The sequence below is a fragment of the Egretta garzetta genome, unplaced genomic scaffold, assembly GCF_000687185.1.
Source record: "Egretta garzetta isolate BGI_Z169 unplaced genomic scaffold, ASM68718v1 scaffold360, whole genome shotgun sequence".
Taxonomy (NCBI): Eukaryota; Metazoa; Chordata; class Aves; order Pelecaniformes; family Ardeidae; genus Egretta; species Egretta garzetta.
This window is the reverse complement of record NW_009258261.1, coordinates 1481100-1501788: the sequence shown is the minus strand read 5'-3', so window position 1 is coordinate 1501788 and position 20689 is coordinate 1481100. Positions and strand designations below refer to the sequence as shown.

At 38.1% G+C, this 20689-nt stretch overlaps 1 protein-coding gene across 1 annotated transcript in view; it reads left to right on the top strand.

Moving 5' to 3' along the window:
• Positions 1 to 20689, top strand: part of EHBP1 (EH domain binding protein 1) — a 228996-nt gene that overhangs the window by 104249 nt on the left and 104058 nt on the right. The window contains exons 8-9 of the mRNA XM_035895376.1: positions 4419 to 4671; positions 11088 to 11274. Coding sequence (XP_035751269.1) covers positions 4419 to 4671; positions 11088 to 11274 — 440 coding nt within the window. The remainder of the gene's footprint in view (positions 1 to 4418; positions 4672 to 11087; positions 11275 to 20689) is intronic.

Below are 20689 nucleotides of genomic sequence, written 5' to 3'. Positions count from 1 at the left end.
CAAATGGTAATTTTTTTTTTTTTTTTTTTTTTTTTTTTTTTTGTCATTGTAGAGAACTGCAATTGAAAAAATTAGTTCCAGTAAAAACTGGAGTCCTGTGTTTTCAGCTGTGACTAGTGATTAGGGGGAAGCAGGGAAATCTGTGTTGACTCCTTAGTGTAAAATCAGTTTGAAGAGGGAAATAAGCCCCTTTTAAGCTGTTGTATGTTCAGTCCGTCTATATGCACTTCCCAACACCATTGGATCCTTAGAAAATGTCTGTTACAGAGAAGGAAACAGTGGCTGCAGCTTTAAGAGCAGTGTTGTTGAGTCACTGTCCTAGCAATTAAATTTGTTGTAGAGAGGCTCCTGAAGTGATGACCAAGACTTGATATAAAAGCTAGTCCTAAAGGGTTTCAGAGACACTGTGGGAGATAGCCTAGTTGGCTTCAGGTGGGGACCCTTGTGGGGACCCTCTGTCCTGTGGGAAGATTGAAGGAAGCAGAGGGGAAAAAAATAGTACCCTGGATGACAGGAGGAGAGAGAATGAGCAGCCAAGTGGGTTCTAGTTGAGCCCCTATAAAATTCTGCCTATAAAAGTTTCTTGAAAATGATACTTTTTAGAAGCTCTCTTAATCTAAGGAACATGTATTTAATATATATGTTTGATAAATAGCCTGTGTGTAGGATTTTGTGGAAACTTCTAATTAATAAGCCAGAAGTCTTGGAGCACCGATCTGCAATGCTCTGTGTCCAAGGCCAAACCTGTAGTTACTCTTTAGCCAATGAACAAGAGAGAATTTTGTCCTGGTTAGGGTTACAGCACTTGATCCATCGTGTTGAAATCGAAAAAATTTCAAAAAAAGTTTGCACTATACCTTAAAATTTATCAGATTTAAACAAGCATTTAACTCATCATTTACAGGAGACAGTTAAAAGCAAATTAAAAATAAAAGCTTACCGTATAGTTTTACGAGATTGTTTCCCTGAATGTTTTTAACTTCAGGAAATATTACTGACATTCCTTCTAGTAATATTTGTTTAAATGCTACTTGTGAGTTATCAGCAAGTTTTGCTCAGATATGATGATGTGTATTTATCAACAGATTCATGTGCAGGTGCAGTCATCCATCATATGGAGTTGCAGAAACAGGTATTCATAGTTGTGCACTCTCTTGATAAAATATTTTAAGATTTGAGCAGAGTTTAAAGTAGCAAAAATTTTGGTTAAAATATCATCAATAAGTTGCATAATTTGATCAAGACATGCGTCATTTTTCTACATTTCATTAGGTTACTTGTGCTTTTTCTATGAAGCTGTCTTTTGAAGGCAGATATCAAAAGCATTTTTGTTTGGCCTAGCTCATCAAATCACTAAATGTGTGGGTAACATTTGAGTAGTATTATGACTACCATGAGCTTCAAGTCATGCATACCTATGCAGTAAGGGTGGGATTTGGCTCACCTGATTTTAGACATTAACAGTTTGAACATATACCTATAAGCTTTGACTGTAGAGGGGTCTAGCTCAGCTGCAGATACCCACACTGAAGACATCTCAGGGTGAAATTTTAGTTTGTCATGACCACCTGCACTGCACACTAGAGTGATATAAGTAAGCCGATGTAGAACCTCTTTTCCAGTTTTAGCTTAAAATAAATGAAAAAATACATACCAAATGTTGGGCTCTGCTCTGATATATTTCATCTATAATACTGTCAAAGGATTCTTGCTTGATTTGATCATGTTTGTGTTTAAGAATTTCTGCCTTGAATGATTTCTTTTCCCGTGTCAGTTAAAATGTAGACCTTCAATATTTTATTGTGGCTTTCTCTGAAACATCTTTCTTATAAGGATGCAGGCTTATGAACAAATAACCACACACAAACCAGAGTGTGAGCTTAATACGCATCACCTACTGTGCAGTAACTACCCTTTCTCCCAGGATAAACGCCCAGTAGTTTATTGCCTTTTATTAAGGGATAAGCATGTTGTATTTACTCTGGAGTAGGAGCGAACACATACACTACAGCTGACATACTGCAAATACACACCCTGGTTTATCCTGCAGTAGTTTGTCTATATGTCCATCTCCTAAGACACAGACGAAATGTTGCTTTATGACATTCAGATGAGGCTTAACCAGTTTAAACAGTAACAGAACCTCTTTTTTAGGTTTACTGAAGACTATTATTGCAAGCCTGATTGTTTGGATTTTTTACTGTTAGTCACAAGGATTGTGATCAATTAGTTCTTTTAGAACACATTTTGGTAGTGTTAAGACTGACCATTAAGCATAATAACTTTTTGTGATCTCACTTTACCTTTGTCTCATCACATTTCAGTGCAATGTCCAGTTTAGACTTCCTCTCAGTCTCCTTTTTCACTCCAGTTTTTGACTTGAAACAGTGTTAGCTGTGTTCTGAAATGGAATTTTAATATAAGAACTTATGAGACACAGAGAGATGTGTGCTGTATATGTTGCTGCTTTAATGCTAAATTGGACCAGGTTGCTAAGGGAAAAAGAAACTGCCAACCTTACCTGGAATTAAAGGAATTTTTTAAAGTAACTTTCTGAATAATCACAATGGGGAAATCCCACAGGCAGAAGCACTGTATCTAGTCTTAAGCGTATCTGCCAGTTAAAACCAGCAGTATTGTCTGGCAAAGTACAATTTTATTTTGTTTCACCCAGCTGAAATCGCCCTCAATCTCAGATGAGTGATTTATCTCCTGAGGGTCCAAACTGGGCTTAAGTAAGATTTTGATTACTTTATTCTGGTTTTCCAGCCAAACCTATTTGATTTCTGTTTTCTGACCATAGAGGAATGATCCATTACTTCAGAAAAAGACCCTTAGAAATGTAGAAAACAATATGCTAACACAGTCTTTGAGGTTCAAACGTGAAAAACCAAGAAGAGGAGGAGCACTAGAGATGTGAGGTTCTTCCTAAAATGAAATCTTTCCAGTCCCTGATAGGTTTTGGTTGTTCCAAGAAGGACTAAAACCTTTCCTGTTCCAAGACTTTGCCCTGGTCCAGTGACTGCTAACTACTCCAATGCATAGGTAGGTGAAGCTGCTACCTGCATCTGGGGACCATACTCCTGTCCAACTAGGAGTGGCTCTTGTTCAAACTGTAGGTTATAGTCAGTCATGCTTCATGGGGTAGGGCTTCCTATCACCTTGGGCTGTGCTAATGGCTGGAGACAGGGTGAACTTTTTTTTTTAGCAACTTCAGTACATCATCCATCCAAAACCAAGTAATGACAGTGCTGTTTCCTTCGCTGCCCGTTCCGTTCATTAGTGATGTGACTAGCAATTTCGTCTTCCCGAATATTTGTTAGTGACAAACACACTTGGAACTCCATCTTTTTATTTTTAGAGCCTGGATACAAATAACTTTTAGAGTTTTTCTTTTAAAACTAAACGGCATGCTTTGTTCAATTTAGTAACCATAAGTCTGAAAAAGAAACACTTTTTGTTAAGAATCATTTGAGAGTGGTTATTGAAAATCAGGTTTTAGTGACACTACATTGACGTTCCTATTTGCATTGATTTTGAAAGTACATAAAATCCACTATTGAACTGAGCTTCTGATCATTTGATGCTGCAGGAAGAGTACGGTTAACATCACTAAGTGTCTTAGTAAGAAATGTTGTATTGCTGTATGGGGATTTGTATTATTCAGTATCCAGCAGCCATTCGTGTAATGTTTTTTCTGTAGTGTCTGTTACTCTAAAGAACTGCATGCAGCTCCAGGTTGCTAATAACTTTTTGTTGTACAGCCCAAATAATAGATGAGCAATTTGATTATCTGTCTCTTTAGGGTTAATTTAAATTCATTTTTACTGTGAGAGTATGTATTGTTACCAGGAGCAGTTAGCAGTGAAAATATGTGTGTTTTGAAATGTAATTACTGGTCATACCTAATAACTGATTTTTAGTTCAGTCATTTTAAGAAATTAAAAGACTGCCTACTTACTATCACCATTTTTAATATCCAGTAAAAGTAATTTTATTATAAAATACAGGTTATCTTTTTTCTTTATTAAAAGTCAAAATAAATAATTAAGAACATTTTGTTAGGATAAAAATTGGCTAATAGCTTGGGAAAATGTTTTAAAATCTGTTGCAATACCATTTATATGACAAATAAGAAAACTCGTAACTAATTAGGTTGAAGAGCTTTAGTAAGTGAGAAAATGAAACCTATTCAATATACTCTAGATGAAATGACCTTTTAAATGACCTATTTTTGAACAAACAAGGTTACTCTGTAAATAAATAAAGCGTGAAAATTCATCTAAGGCTAGAACTTTACGCATTGAGAGTTAAGAAGCAGACCTTTTCATAAGCCTTCAGAATATAAAGATCTGATAAAATGGTTTCACATTTTTTCTATGTTAAATCTGTTTAATGATTTTTTTGTTGTTTGGTAGAACCGGACACTGAAATAGCTTCATCTTCAAAGCCAGAAGAAAGTTTCTATGCTGACAATTACAATCCCTTCAAGGATGAAGATGCCCCAGAGTACTTGAACCCATTTGACGAGCCAGATCCTGAGCCTGAAACATTTGTAACTCTAAGAGATTCTCCTCCACAACCTGCAAAAAGGAAGAATGTCAGACCAGTGGATATGAGCAAATACCTCTATGCAGATACCTCTAAAGCTGAAGAGGAAGAGCTAGATGAGTAAGTATGATTCTTCATCTTTCAGCAGCTTTAGAAGCATTAGTGGGATCCTTGGCTTAATCTTGAGGTATATTGGGTTCAACCATGGTGATCCTTAATCACCTCCTTAGGACAGACTGATCCCTAGGCAGCTCAGCAGCAGGAAATACTATACCCCCAAGTCATGCTAATTCAGCTGATCGTGATCAGTTAGGAAACTTTTCTTTGCCTCATTGATAGCAAATTACTTGATAGGGAACAAGTCTGTGTACCTTTTTGGCACTTCATGCCCTGACAATTGCAAATCAGCCAAAAATTAAGGAGCAGCAGAGCTTGGTCCTTCCAGTCCTTTTTGCCATTATTTTTACGACATAATATAATAATTTCTGTTAATGATAATGGAGAGTTTGTTTTATATTGGTGCAGTGCATAAAAAGGAACAGCGTTCTGCAGTCTGCATAGCGCCTTTTTTAGAGTCTCATAAAACTGAATCTCTACGTGGGAAAGATAACACCATATGCACTTTCTTAGGTTGTTTGTTTTATCATAACCACACATAAAACTTTACAAACTCACACTTGACTGCCTTGTATTATAGTATAGAAACCTAACAAGGAGTGAGAGCTTTTTGCAATAGCTGTGCAGCTTGGGAGGTTTGAAGGTATATACTAACTCCTTGCTTCTGGTCATTAGTCACCAACCACACCACTCATGAGACAGTTTATGGTGATTACATGTGAGCAATTTTACAGGCCACAACTGTAATTAACATTTAATTTTACATTATTTAATGAGATTTATCATGGCATGACATTTGCATTGCTTTCATTTAATATTAATACAGGTGTCATATCATCTTTATGTTTCTCTGTTTATAGCTGGTGGAAATTGAAGGATTCCCATGCACTCTAATAGAAATGTATACAGGACTCTGCAGGGTTTTTTTCCTCTTAAAGCTCTGTGGCCATGGGTTTGTTGTTATTTGTTCTGTGGGGAAAAAAAAAAAGTCATTGGGGAATATAATCTCTGCCAGCTCCATTCATTGGGGCATTGCCTGAACAAACAGCACTGGCTGCTGTGTCTTCAGAGCACAGTGTGAGCACACTGTTGATGGTCACACCAGGCATCCCTGATCATTCACTGATCACCAGAATTCGCAGGGAGAAAAAAATATATGTACTTTACACCCACAAAGATATGGGTATAGAGGAGAGCAAAGACTGAGGAGAAGAGCAGAAAGAGCAAAAGCTATGTGGATGGGCAAGCGAAGAATTTTCTCTGGTTTATATTTATACTCACATTTCCACCTTAAGCAAATCTGTGCCAAATGGGCTTGCAGCAGCGTTGTAACAGGCAGCTTTATTTTTTCTGTGCACTGTACTGTAGATTTCTCTAGCCCTTTGTTTACAACAGCCACCTTCTTATTGTAATGACCCCATTTGCTTTATTCCTTTTTTTTTTTTTTCAAGGATAATAATAAACTCCCCATCGGTGGATCCTACTTGAACATAAATCTGATCTGTGTTTTCCTTATAAAAGCAGCTTCCCATGGAAAGATGAAAGGATAAGGAGTCAAAAAATACTTTAAAATAGGTTTTTACATCTTATGCATAACTTTTTTATGTCCTTACCCCCAAAGTAGCTTCCTCTCCACATTTTCCTCCCAGGTTACAGGAGCGCCATGTCATTGAAAAAGACATGGAGACCATTTGTTAAATGTGTTGGGTAGCAGTGTGGCAGGAAGAACCTTTGAATCGTTATACTGAAACGCACAGGAGGAATAAGTGTAATAATAAAATTCCAGTCTAGGAACACAGGACTTGTAATATTAACTCACACCTACAAGCACTATTATGCTTACAGCATGTCATTAATTTTCAAATTTTTCAGTAGGACGTTTCTGTTAAGGTTTTGTACGGTGAGCACCAAAGGAAATATTTTCATAGGCAGTGCCAGCTGGTAGATTTTGTGTGCCCTAAATCATGAAGGTTTATGTCCAGATGTGTATTGTTTCTTATCTAATGTGAATATTGATGCTTTTATTATCTAAGTGGCTAATCTTCTTCCAAATCCTATTAAAGTCTAGGCTTCAGTGTCAATTTGAGGCAGAGTTCCACAAAAAACCAAGATCTTACATGAAATGTGTTTCCTTTTATTGATGTAAATAAGTTACCTTTCCAATCCCATACACTCTCTTCTGCTGGCTTATCAAAACAACAATTAGTAGTATTGGATAGTGTTGGATTTATCTTCCATAAACAGTTGCCGTGTTGTATATCTCTAGCATGTTCACCATTGCTTGTCACTTGTCTGAGTTAAATGGTGCTAACTTTTTCAATCTCTCTTCATACAGAAGTCTCTTCATCTCTCTAATCATTTTCACCGCACGTCTCTGGACCCTGTTATTTCTTCTGCTATGTATCTATTTTAAGATGTGTTGACTTGGCCTGAGCAGTGTATTCAAGACAAGGCTGACCACCTCAGTCATATAACAGCATTAGAAAACTCTCCATATTATTTTCAACCTCTCTCCTAACATCCTGTCTTTTGATTGTTTTGGTTTGGGTAGTTTTTAACAATTTTTGAGTACTGCTGGTCCGGTGCTTTCCCCAGGAGTGGTTTTGAACCTGATAGATAGAAGGCATGAGAAATAGAAGGCACCTGAAAGACATACACTGTTGCTTAGGAAAGACAATGTATTTTTATCCCTGTGTCTTAAATGTTTCATTGGAGTTCACTTAATGCACCACTTGGCATTTTCCTCTTGTGTCTTGTGTGAAATGCGATGATGTGTTGTGGGAACATGGACACATCAGTTGTTGTCAGGACCCTTGTCCCACTCTACTCTGGCAGATCTCTAGTTCTGATTCTGGACTCAGAGCTTACACAAAGTGCTCCAGGATCTGAACTCTGACTCCAGTTTTGTAACAGACTCCCATTGTAATCTTGGAAAAGGTACTTACCCTCACTGCACCTCTGTGAAGGATTTACCTTGGGTAATTGGCTTAATTGAAACATATTTCACTAATGGTTGTGAAGATAACGTAAGATTTCACAACACACATAAGCAAAGCACAGTCACAAGCATAAGCATAATGAAGCGTTGCATGGTACAGAGGGACTTAGATGATCCAGTACGTGTATTCTGCTGTTAAACTATGCTCTCAAAACATGCTTCCTCTGGCTAAATTCTCATACCTAGCTAAGAGATAAGGAACACATTTGCCTTTTGTTAGTTTGGGCATTTGAATGTTAGTGTAAAATTCTGCTTTTGCTTTTGAATTTTATACATTAAAATCAAAATGGTAGGTGGCCACCTGTTAGTAAAGGACAACACACCTTGCTAAGTTAAGTTTAATTATTTGAAACTAGCATAGCTCACAACAACTTAAAGTATAATGCTTTCAACCTTAGTACTTGTGATTGGTAATATTGCCTGATCTTTTAGCCCTACCGCACTGACAGCTTTGGTTTTCCTCCTCAATAAAATGTTAATTTTTTTTTTTTTTCAGTTAACCAGTAATGCTGATCAGAATAATTTTTAAATTGGTCAGAATAAAACTTGCATTCAGATATTATTTGGCTCTGTGGCTTCTTATCTTGTTAATCGTTGCATGGCTCAGAATAATGCTGTCTAATTGGAAAGACTATCGAGCTGCCATCTGTTGAAGCTGCCTGTTGCACAAGAAGCCACAAGCCAGTGACAGCTTAATGCCAGGTAGTTTGTCAGGTTTGGGTTTTTTTAATTTTGTGGTGGACAGTCTAGTACCTCTTTAAGCAGATCATGTTACATGGATCAATTGAATAACTTCACAGAAGCAAATGGTATGGGAGCTGACCTCAGAGAAGAGAGCTTTATTATTTTTCAGCTAAGGCTTTTTTCAGACAGACTTTTCCCATGTTTAGTTTCTTGTATAGGCATGTAGAAGCTGTTGGACCAAACTGCTACATATCAGACCCCCATGACTTCAAAATGTATAGCCTCTTGGGGCAAGAAATGTTTGGGGTTTTTTTCTGTATTAAACTTATTTTTTTAAAAAAATCTTTTTCAATATTTGTAAGACCAATTAAAAGCAGTGCAGAGGGGAAGGTGGAAAGTAGTGTGCGTGTGTTCTGCCCATACTATGATGAAAATGTGAGGGTTTAGTCTGGCTTTCAAGCAAATTCTTCTCCAGGAAAAAAGGGCAGTCACTTGTCTCCTTCTAGCACTTCCTTCTGGTGTGTGCAGTAGGGTGCAATTCTTCAAGATAACGCATACATCGCAGACAATTCTGTCTGGAGCATAAAAATTCAAAAGATGGTTCTTCCTAACTTTTTTTGTCTCATTGATAAGGTGGGGGGTTTTTTTCTTGCACCAAGTTCATTTTAACACTTTAGAAATACACCTTTCTAATTCCAAGTGCACAGAGGTTAAATTACTTTCCCGCCAAACATGCTGTGCCTATTGGCTGTTCAGAATGCTAACTTGTTGAACTAAAGAAAACCTTGTGCTGTTCTTTAGAATACATTGTTCTTCAGCCTTTATCTCTTTTTATCTTCATTTTCACCTCCCTTTGAACTTTCCGGTGTCTGAAGACAGCTGAGCTGGGCTGTCAGCTAAATTAGAGCTACTGACAGCTAGGTGCATTCTCTACTCCAGCCTGAATACCCTCCTTTTTCTGCTGCCTTCCATGGAACACACCCATCCGTTTCTATTTAGCTCATTATTTTGATGATGCCTTTAGTTTTGATTGCACTGGTGGCTTGGCGCTTGATGAACAGCAAAGTGGGAACACCTGAAAGTTGCCTGCAGTCAGCAGATGAGTTATTGTAGTGTTAGTCTTTCCTTTTGCTTCAGTATCTGGATTTAGATCTCTTTCTCTGTAACAAGCAGCTGCAGATTCTCCAAAGGGTCTGGAGGTTTTATGCCTGGTCTTCGCTTATGTGCTTCAGTGATCTTTGCCTTTCAGAAGCAGACTTATTTTCTGCCGTGTGGATTACCAATTGCTTGCTTTTTTTCAGTGAAAAGAGGGTGATGGTAAAGTGCATTAAAATAAATTCTAAAATCAGTCCATGAGACTGAAAAACATAAATTCATACTGAAAGTACACAAAACAGAGAAATTTGGTGTGGTGTGAAAGGAAACTGCATGCATAGTTGGTTTTTTGGGCCCAAATTTTGCTGTTGTAGTTGTTTAAAAACAGTGTGTACCAGCTCATGATTCTTATCCTGAGAGGAAATTTGTAAGTGGATCTAGCTAGGTAGGCTTTTGTCTAATGCCACATGTGTTATTGTTTCCATCTAGAGTTAGATTCAAGGGACTGAGGTTATTTGTCATGATTAGTTATGGTTTATATAACTGTATGCAGATAGATCTTTGGGAATTGCAGTGATTTAGTTACATAAACATTGTTTGAGATATGTGATAAATATATCTTACAGGGGAAGTATGGACTAGAAAGCAATTAATTAACATGTCAGTTGCCATCCAGTTCTGGATTGCTAAATATGAAAAGTGAAGATTATGAATAAAATAATCCAGTGCAGAGAAGGTTCCCATAAGTATCCTTAGTACGATACAAAATTGCTGGCTTTTCTAAGTACATAGTAGAAGCCATTATTTGATGTATTATTGATTGATATTTGATGCATCAAACTAGTAGATAAAATTTGGAAATGCTGTGGAAGTATTTCCTTAGAGTGGAACAAATGTGGAGTTGGAACATGAACGCTAGAGTTAAGAATAATTCTTTGGACTGCATCCACCTGGTGGAAGAAGTTTATTGTGTTTCTTAAACAACGTTTAGTTATAAAAAGCACTTTCAAAATAGGCAGATGATGGCTACTGGTATCTGGAGAGGCATACGCAAGTCAGCTGTGGTTTTCTTACAGTATTCTCTTATCCGAAGAGTGTTCTTGGAGGGGTGTGGTGCCTGTATGCTGCAGAGTTTAAAATACACTTGATGCGGATTGTGTACCTACGGAGGCCAAAATTTTCAGACTTGGACAGCCAAGAGTGGGGCCTCTAAAGCCATGTTGAAGCATGCATGTAAAAGTGGCCAAATCTTAACTCTGTTCTAATGAAGCATTCTTAATTCTGTTCATTAGGATATTAAACAGGTAGCAGCTTCACTCAAATTTGTTGGTATAAAACTTGTCTGTAAATCAGGTCACTCTTTGATATATAGCTAAGTATAATTGAAGAGTTAGCTTTATGCAATTGATAAAAATTCTGTAATTTAGAGGACTTTAGAAATTTATGGAAATTCTGACCTAATGCAGTTTTAACTGTTGTAACTCACTTTTCAATCGTATGAAAAAGTAGTATGGAAAGGCAAAACATATTCTTATGTGGGATAATAAAAGCATTTTAGTCATTGGCTTCTCTCAACAGGTCTTATTTTTGGTTTTACTTCCAAGGAGATAGCAAAGATACATGTTTCCCTTCTTTTAATTAGATCAAATCCATTTTATGAACCAAAATCAAGCCCTGCTTTAATTAAAGCTGCACCACTGCAAGAACCGGAAAAGAAGATGAAAAGAAAGGCTCCTGAACCACCAAACTTCTTGCCAAAGACAGAGATAGGCCTGAATGAGAACATGTCAGCTCTTCCTGCATCGAGGGAGCTTTCTTCTTCTCCTAAGGTAAGTTTTTCATACCAAAATTTTGTCTTTGTTATTAACAGTACTTTTATGTGTATTATAGACATCCTGTTTTTTTCTGTAGGCCATCTTAAAAGCTTTGTGTGTACTTAATAAGGTGTTGGCTCATCTCTGTTCACTTGCTGGCTCATAGGGAGAGAGCAGTATGAGGAGCTTGTATTTTTTCTTTAAGGATTTAATGGCAACAGTAACAGCAACTGTAGTTTCAAAGAAAAGAGTCTTCTAGTAACAAGTTATAGAATTATAGAATCATTTAGGTTGGAAAAGACCTTTAAGATCAGTGAGTCAAACCATAATTGAATAAATTGTCTGACTGATGAGAATACCAATTTTAAGTTCTAATTCTTATTCTAACGGGGTCACTTTCACTTGCAATTCCACATTTTGTGTTACGATTCAATTCAGTGTTACAGGACAGCTGGATATGCCATTGAGAAGGGAGAAAATCATGTTGAACAATACTTTGTCTTGATCTATTGTAATGCTGCTAAGCCTTGCCCTGTTGAAGAGTCTGTCTCCACATTTCTGTCATAAATCTGGATTTTAAGAGCTTAGTACCGGATACTGTTTATTTGTGTTGGGATTTATATATGTCCAATTCCACAGGTATGTCAAAGTAATTTTATAAAAGATGGTCTACTTTAAATCAGATTAACTGTTTATTAGGCATATCCAGACTAAGCATACTTATATATGCACATACATCTGTGTTTGTCAAGGGAAAATATGAGTTAACTTCTGTTGAAGAGATCAATGTGTGGTGTAGGTATTCTAGGATTACAACAGCTAATTTCTGTTGGAGTGAATTTCAACTCTGGTGTTTCGGCAGTTAGCACCACTTGTGCTTTTTTGAACAAAATAAGTATTTAATAGTGTATGTTAATGGGCCCTTCTTAAAAATGAATTTGATACATGCTGACTGCTTGTTTTTGAAGGGTGGGAAGATGAGGACAGAAAGTTTCCCTTCCAGCACATTTTTCCCAATTTATGCATATTATCATCTGTTTTGCATTGTATTGGAGCTGCTGTACTTAAATTTAAGAATTGAATGAAACTACTTGTCATACTTATCATTTCATTGCTTAACTACTCAGCCAGATTGCTGACATGTCCTTGTCCCCCCGGGCTCTGATCTTGCTCTTGTTTTACCACTCAGTCAGGGTAAAGAGTATAAGACCAGAAATCTAATCTGTGTCTGCTCATAGCAAAACAGAACAACATAGTAAGGCCACAAGCACAATTCACAAGTTACTCTTAATATGCAAAACCGCAACCAGGGAAATATTAAATCAGAGCATAGCGGTTTTATAATGCACTGAGATGGGGTTCGATCTTGTTCACTGGAGTTTCTGTATGAAATATATTGCACATTATTTGATTTCTGGTGGAGTCTGGCCCTCAGGTCAAAGCAAAGTGGCCAAAGTAAAACATTCTGGTACTACGAGGCAAAGAAGAGACATCTGTGGAGGAGATTTTATCAGCTCACTTGATGGAGGTTGTGCCCCCATTGCTCATTGTTTGAGAGGTTTTTTTACAGGTCTGCATCCAAGGAAATGCATCTCTCTGCTTTATCGTTGTGCTGAAATAATGCATTACTGCTGGGTTTGACTGTCATTGTTTTCATCTACCCCAGACTTAAGTTTGAGATGGTCGAAAGCTGGAATTGATTAAGAAAAGATGCAGGATTGAAATCGCTGAAAAGACCATGTTGTTATGAACACAGTCAGGTAGTTCCTACTCTTATGCAGGGTATTAGTTCCCAATTATTTTGGTGCCTGCCTGCTTGCAGCCCACCTCTCTGCCACTGATGCTGAGGCATAGCTAAGATCAGCAAAGGTCCAAGTACTGAAACTTTGATATTCATTAGGGCCATAGGGGAAAATGGAGGTCTATGCTGACCTTCTCTGCTACAGAAAACTTTAATTTTTTTTTTACAGGATTTTGGAGGATTGGAGGATATGAGACCATTAGGGAAGGCTCCAAAGCAGAGGCAGTGTCCTGGTTTATTATATTACAGCTAGAGTGGAAAATTTTGCTGACTGGGTGTGTTAAAATATTGTATGGTCACTTGCAATTCAGAAAGCTTTCTGTAAGCAGTCTTTTTTCTGTGCTTGAATTGTTTTGCTCTAGGCTTAATAGAAAATAAAAGAAAATTAAACTATTTCCTCACACCATAGTACAAAATAGTGCCCAGGTAGGACTTGGACTGTTAGCACAAATAACTTGTTTGTTTATTACTCAATAATAGTGACAATGTTTAGCAATTCTGAAAAAACTCCCATCAAAAGTTATAGGCACTATACAAATATGAACTTAGCACACGCCCTTATGCAGGGGGAATAGTCCCATGGAGGTAAACTTAGGTAAAGGGAGGTTAAATAACATATCTTACTCAGTGTTTTGTCCAAGTTTGCTGAGCATGGAAAGCTGCTGCTTCAGCTCTGACCAGAACCTAAGTGTCCCAACATGTTCAATTCTCTGACTTTGTTGTTGTCTTAGGAAATGGCTGCAGAGCAGAAATGCTAATCTTTAGACTACACAAACACAACATTAATATTGGAACTTTAGAGTTTAAGGAAAAAGACTCCAAAAATGCTTCTGCAAATCTTTGACATAGTATTTGGAGCTCATTTTTCCTCCACATGCTGATGGTGTTCCTCACGTTTGCTGAACACAAAAAATACAAATGCTGTTATTAACATCCTTGTATCAGAAACTTATTAGGTGGAAATTGCTCCTGAAAATTGACGTGACAAATTCCTACTCAAGATACAGGTTCCAACTACTTGAAATTGTTACCCTATTAAAAAAAAAAAATTAGATGTTGAAAACAGTAGTCAAGTTCCTAGGAATTTAAATACCAATTTAAAAGTAGGGCAAGAAAGATTGATATTTTCCTAAGTATACACCCAAAAATCAAATCTCTAGGGTATGGCTGGACAACAAAATTGCTTCATTCAGTGTTCAGCTGCCTTCTAGCATGGGCATCGAAAGTATAGGAACACTTCTACAGAAGTGCAATTGTGTTTGCTGTTGAAACATCATAGCCTGAGTCCAGCATTTTACCATTACCCAAGTAGTGGTGGAAGGTGTTTCTCGCCTGAAGGTAGAATGACTTCCCACACATGATTTTTTTTTTTTTTTTGTGTGTGTGTGTATGTTTTCTTAATTTATAATAGCAGTGTCTGCAGTAATGAAAGCAAAGAATGAAACAATGATTTTTTTAGCAGTCAGCAGTCTTGGACATGTCTCACTTGAGAATAGACTTAAGCTAATGCATCTAAGTGAATTGTAAAAGGCCTTCCTTTAAGGGATTTGTATGGTCTTTTAACAGCTGAATACTATTTCTAGATTTTCCTGGAATCACATCCACAATTAATTACCCCTGTTACTCCTGACACCACAAAAATCAAACTCCTCCTAGTTCCTTTGTTCAGAGATGTATGTTGTACAAGATAATTATGTGTAAAATTTTCATGTAAAACTAGGCAGGAAATTCCAGAAAGCATCTTCTGATCTGGTGGTATCTAGCATCGTGCCAGGTATCCCCAGAATATAAAGAGGGTACTCCAGGGTTGAGTTGGTATTAACTTTCAAGATCTCAATGATCAGTGAAGATGGAACATGACACTAGTGAATAGGCATTAACCTTAATAGCCATGAAAATGGTAGAACTAGAGTTTGAAGCGAAGACTAGGTCTCACTGGGAGACTGACATAAAAATTTACTGCCTAGATAATTATACATGATCATTGGTCAGAAGGTCAGGTGATGATACTAAATATGGGCATTATTTAACTTTTATTTTTGCCTTGAAATGATTGTTCTCAACCATATGGTGTACGTGTGCCTGAAGCAGTTATAACCGTAACGGTGTCTCCTACTACTGTAGGGCTTGTCTTTAGTCTATTTCCTCCCCAAAGACATTGCCTCACTTGGTGTCCCCTTACCATTCCTTAATAAATTTCAGATGTGAGAAAAGAGTGCAAATGAGGCTGTTTCTGCCTGCCCTAAACCTGAGGGGCTTAGTCTATGTGAGGTTGGTTGGCTGAGTTTGTGAGCACGAGTGATTTAGTCTTGCCCCTTTCATATTAATTCTGCACAGGGGATGCATCCACTTCTTTAGCTGCTGTAAAATCATCCTGGCTTCTGTCATCTCCTTGGCTATTTCCAACATACCTCTCCCTGTGCATTGTTCACATTGTTCATAGAGGGGTTGAAGTGGAAAGGGACCTCTGGAGGTCATCTGATCCAACCCCCCTGCTCAAGCAGAGCCACTTAGAGCCGGTTGCCCAGGATCATGTCCAGACAGCTTCTGAATATCTCCAGTATTCATCTGATCTTTTTCAAATGTTTGCCTTGCACTGCTTCTGTGAGAAGTCAGTTAACTGTGGTAGCAAACCCTGTCCAAGCCTCTTTAATGTCTTCCCTTTGGGCAGGCCCTTTTGATCACTAGGAGATCCCCATGTCACCTGTATTGGTGAGGAAGAGGCAGTTATCTGACATAGACAAGGCAGGGACCTGGTCTCCATAAAGGTCCAGCCAGCTCTTGGCCCCATAGTATGAGCTCAGTATTTGCCATGTCTGGGTTTGGAGGAGTATCTTAATTCTTTCCTGCCTTCCTTCCATGTCTCCTCTAAACTAATCTGAGTCATCAGAGAGAGCTTAAAAAGACAAAGTCTGAAAGCCTGGAATTATCCCACAGTTAATCATCTCAAAGGGCTTGAAGACTATGGTGTGCTGGCTATATTTAGGTGAGTCTGACAAACAAACTGCAAAGCTGTAATTAAGCTCTTCAGTCATCAACCTGCTACAGTTCTGGCTAGTCCAGCTGAAGCCTTGTTGGGCTCGTTACTATCATACAACTGTTACTGTTCTTGACATGGCTTGGATAACCAGGTTCTGCCTTTCACAGAGGTAATGGAGACTTTAAAATTCTTCTACTTGTTGTTGACTTTGTGGGGAAAAAAAATGAACAAAGAAGTTCAGGCTCAAAATGTGGTATCAGACCAGTGCATAGCATGCATATCAGTGCCCATCATGGCTTTAACTGATTAAAAATGTACATACCAACTTCAACTGGCTGAAATCTCAGCCAGGCTCAGTATCTCTTATCTTCCCTGCATTATGTTGAGTTTATTGGAAATAAGATCCAGGTATCAGTTCCAGAGTTGGCAACTGTGTCCTGTAGTAGAGAAGCTGAAGCCGTGCGTTTCTGCATGGTCATGGATTTTATTAAGTAAAACCCATGGGTGGAGATAAAGACAGTTTAATAAAACAGCAGAGGAAAATAATAACAATAATAATAATAATGGTAAGAGAATATACAGAATATACAAAACAAGTGATGCACAATGCAGTTGCTCACCACCTGCTGACTGATGCCCTTGCCCACCCCCAAGCAGCAATCCCTCTCCCCCCAGCCAACTCCCCCCGAGCATGATGCCATATGGTCTGGAATAGCCCCTTGGCCAGTTGGGGTCAGCTGCCCTGGCTGTGCCCCCCTCCCAGAGTCTTGTGCACCTGGCAGAGCAGGGGAAGCTGAAAAAGTCCTTGACTGGTGTAAGCCCTGCTCAGCAAACATCAGTGTGTTATCAACATTCTACTCATACTAAATTCAAAACACAGCACTATACCAGCTACTAGGAAGAAAATTAATTCTATCACAGCCAGAACCAGGACACTAGGGAACAGGAGAAAATGGATAATTGCCTTTAACTGTCGAGTTATTTTTAAGTGTTAAAAGAAAAAAGCTCCTGCACTGGATTGGCATTACTCATTCACTCTTTGGAAGGACAGCATATGCCCTTCTCTTCTGGAAGCCATTCTCAGAAGGGCTTTTCCTGTTACGTGGTGGTTTCAGTTTGTTGCCAGACTGCAGCCAAGGCCTGGACCTTGTTGATGGCTCATGATTCCCTTGGGTTTCTGGATACTGCAGTTGCAATTAGCTACTGAAAGTCAACAAGTACGTTATGTTTGGTGACTTCATCTTGGTTTCATGTCCTTTATCCAGTCTTCAGGGTCTGGAAACCTGTGTTCATTATACACATACTTTACAGAGTGGCTACTTGCAGGTGCATTGGACTAGTTGTCAGCCTGGGCTTTGGTAGCTCTCAGATCTCCGTCTCACAGCTTCCTACTGGGCTACCCAGAATATCTCAGTAAATGAAACTCCTGCACTCCAATCTTGGCAATAGGTGTTTCTCTGACAATACATGATTATGTTAACAGACGTGGAATTGATATCAGACTACAGAATGCTTTTTGAACCTGTCCTTGGTTTTTGAGTTACACCTGGCAACTGTTGAAAGTATATAGCACCAGGACAAGATGATAAATAAACTTAAGTCTGTCATGTTAATGACCATAATGATCATTCTCACCTTTATGAAAGTCCAAGTGTTGCTGATAGTCATGAAAACATGGGCATTGATTTTGTTGCTTGTAGACAAGAGCTTGTGATAGCCTTTTACGTTAGCAGAAAAGAAGAATACACATTCACATAATAGTTCAAAGCCAATAATAACATTTCTGTTTGTCACTGTCATTTTTTTAAGCTTTCTCTGTCTTTTTTTAAAGCAAAATTAATTGTTTTGCATGCCCAGTGATAATCTGCTCTCTCATGCCAGGCAAGCTAGCTGGTTTAAGGTCTAATGAAACATTTAGAGGAAACATGTAATAAGAAATACAGAATCCTTTTTCTGCATTACATGTAACAACCCATCTCTATCCAGTATCCTTCGTAATCCATTATGTATCTGCAATGCTTCTGTTCAGTGGAAGGGTAGGAAAGTAACATTCAGTATAGTGCTAGGCACAGCTCTCCCAAGATCTCAGAGATGCTATAGTCTCCAGTTGCTCACTTTTTCCACTTCTGTTTACCTCAGCATTATCAACCTTATGTGACTGAACAGTAGGAAGAGCTCATCTTAAAACACGGATGCAGTAATGCAGCCAAGTGGAGAAATGCCATTAATTTTCAAATGGTGGATGAAGATGTCTCTTGGTATCAAAAGTGTCTCAGTTGTCCATTCACATAAGGACTTCCTAGCTCTCTGGAACATCTTCTTTAATGATTTTGCTCATTTCCAGCTTCATATTAGCTGCAGAGGAATTGTGCAGCTCATTTGCATGAGATCTTTGTCACTTCCTATGCAGATAGATAGTTCATCAAGCCCAAGGAAGACTTGGGAGGTAGTGGACAGAATTTTAAGATATCTACTGCTATGAACTTGTGCAAAAAAGACAGTCTGAGAAAATCTGCCTTTGCGTACAGCCATAAGGCATTTTATCTTTTAATAGGAAGAAAGGCAAACCACACACATAATGTGAACAGGGAGATAGTGAGATAATCATATTGAAGCAGAGACAATTCATTAAACTTACAGCTTTTCAAGTGTTAAATAATAAAAGAAGCTCCCTATTTTATACAATACTTAAGCAATTTCTTATTACTGTTTGCATGAGTTTTAAATGGCATTTGTCAACTTGACTAGCCATGTGCTTTTTCTGTGTTCTTTCTGTCTTACTATTAACCTAGGTTTGGACATGAAAAAAATCTCGTTAGAGTATGTGCTAGAATAAGGAGTGAACTGTTCGCTTCCAAATGCAAGTCTAGTATTTTTCCATTCTGCTGAAGGTATGGGCTAAAGAATATCTTCCTCTTGTCCTCAACTAACACATGCTTCAGGGTTTGGATTTACTGCATTGCGTTTGGTCCCTATCCTGACTTCTCGCGTTCCCACTTTCCCTGCCCCACCTTGTGCCAGCGCCAGTACCAACTGTGTGTTATGTGAGTACCAGGAGCACAACGCTGACACAGGAACACTGCAGGACAGTCCCTTTCAGTGGCAGCACAGTTATCACTCAGCTGGGAAATGTGTCCTTAGTGCCTCAGCAGTGTGCTGGTTTGGGGTATGCGTTGGTCACAGCAGCTGCAGGTTCTAATGATCCAACCGGTACTTAGGCTCACACTGCCAGGAAGCAGCCTGTTAAAATCAAAAATGCAACCTTAGGTGAGTCTTTTAAATGTCTTTCAAGGTTTAACTTCCCATCTGTTCATATTTGCAGCAGATTTTTTTTTTAATTTCTTTAATCATCCAGGTTCCTATGTATTAAGTGTAGTTACTCTGTCAGTATAAGGAAATTAAACTCTCTTATTCTGTGTTTTTACTGGTTTTATGCAAGTCAAATGATTTGTTAATGAAGGGGCCACTGTTCATGCAGATGGAAGTAACTTTCAGATAGCTAATTGTTACAACTTCTAGGTACTGTTTCTTAGATTTCTGTTTCATTGGTGTCTACAATGTTCACTAATTTCTCTGTAAATGGGAAAAGCATTTTACATACATGCAGATACATATGTGCATATATACTAGTAATTTTAAAAATAAAATTATCTAACATCATCTCTGCAGGCCAGATTTGTTAAAAAAAAAAAATGCTGTTGAAGGCAGAGAATCTCAAAATTAGTACAGTCTGAGGATTTGAAACTCAACTGCAAGTGTGGGCTTTTAAAATGTGACTTCTACAAAAGTACAAATTGCATCTTTATAGGCAAAATAGGCTTTCATTCCATGGTGTTTTTCAGTCTGCTTTTTGTCTTGGAACCACGATGATTGGAGATGACTGCATCCCTCTGTAGCACCAAAACCAGGACAAACAATAGAACAAATACAAGTGCATACTGTGGAGAAAATCTATTGTTTCAATAATACATAGGAGTGGTAAGCAGTTTTATTGACTGCCTATGTGAGTAAGAGTTCCCAGAACTGCCCCTTAATAAAATAGAGCCCTTTCTGAGATTGAGTCACCTCACAGCCTTAGACCTGATTTCTAGAGGTGTCTAGTTTTCTCCCTTCGTTATAAAAGAGCTTAGATAAGTGTGACTTGACCAACTAATTGATAGGCATTTAAAGTTGGTGAGATTAATTGTCCCTGAATATTTACAGACTCTTATATATGACCTATTTTATATAGACCCATGATTGGACAGGAAAAAAATGGGAAGATGTTGCAAAAGCTCTTTCTCCCTTCAACATGCAGGCATGGCTGTACGTGAATATGAGACATGGATATAGAGCTTGATGGACAGAGTTGTTCAGCAAAATGGAGTGCTTTGCTCCTTGCTTTGCTCTACCTATTTAATTAGATATTTTGGAAAAACTGGTACAAGTGGTGTGTAACATGAGACAACCTATTCATGAGTGGTCACAAAAGAGACCATCAGAAGGGACAACTTCTTACTGTCCATTAGGACCCAAAGGAGTATGTTGGATACTGTATGGAAGTGTTTGAGATTCATGCTTTTATGAGTTGCTTTTTGCTTATGAGGGGTCTCCTTAGGCTAACAAAGTGGTAAATTCTTTCTTAATTGGACATTGCTTGTTTTGCCTGT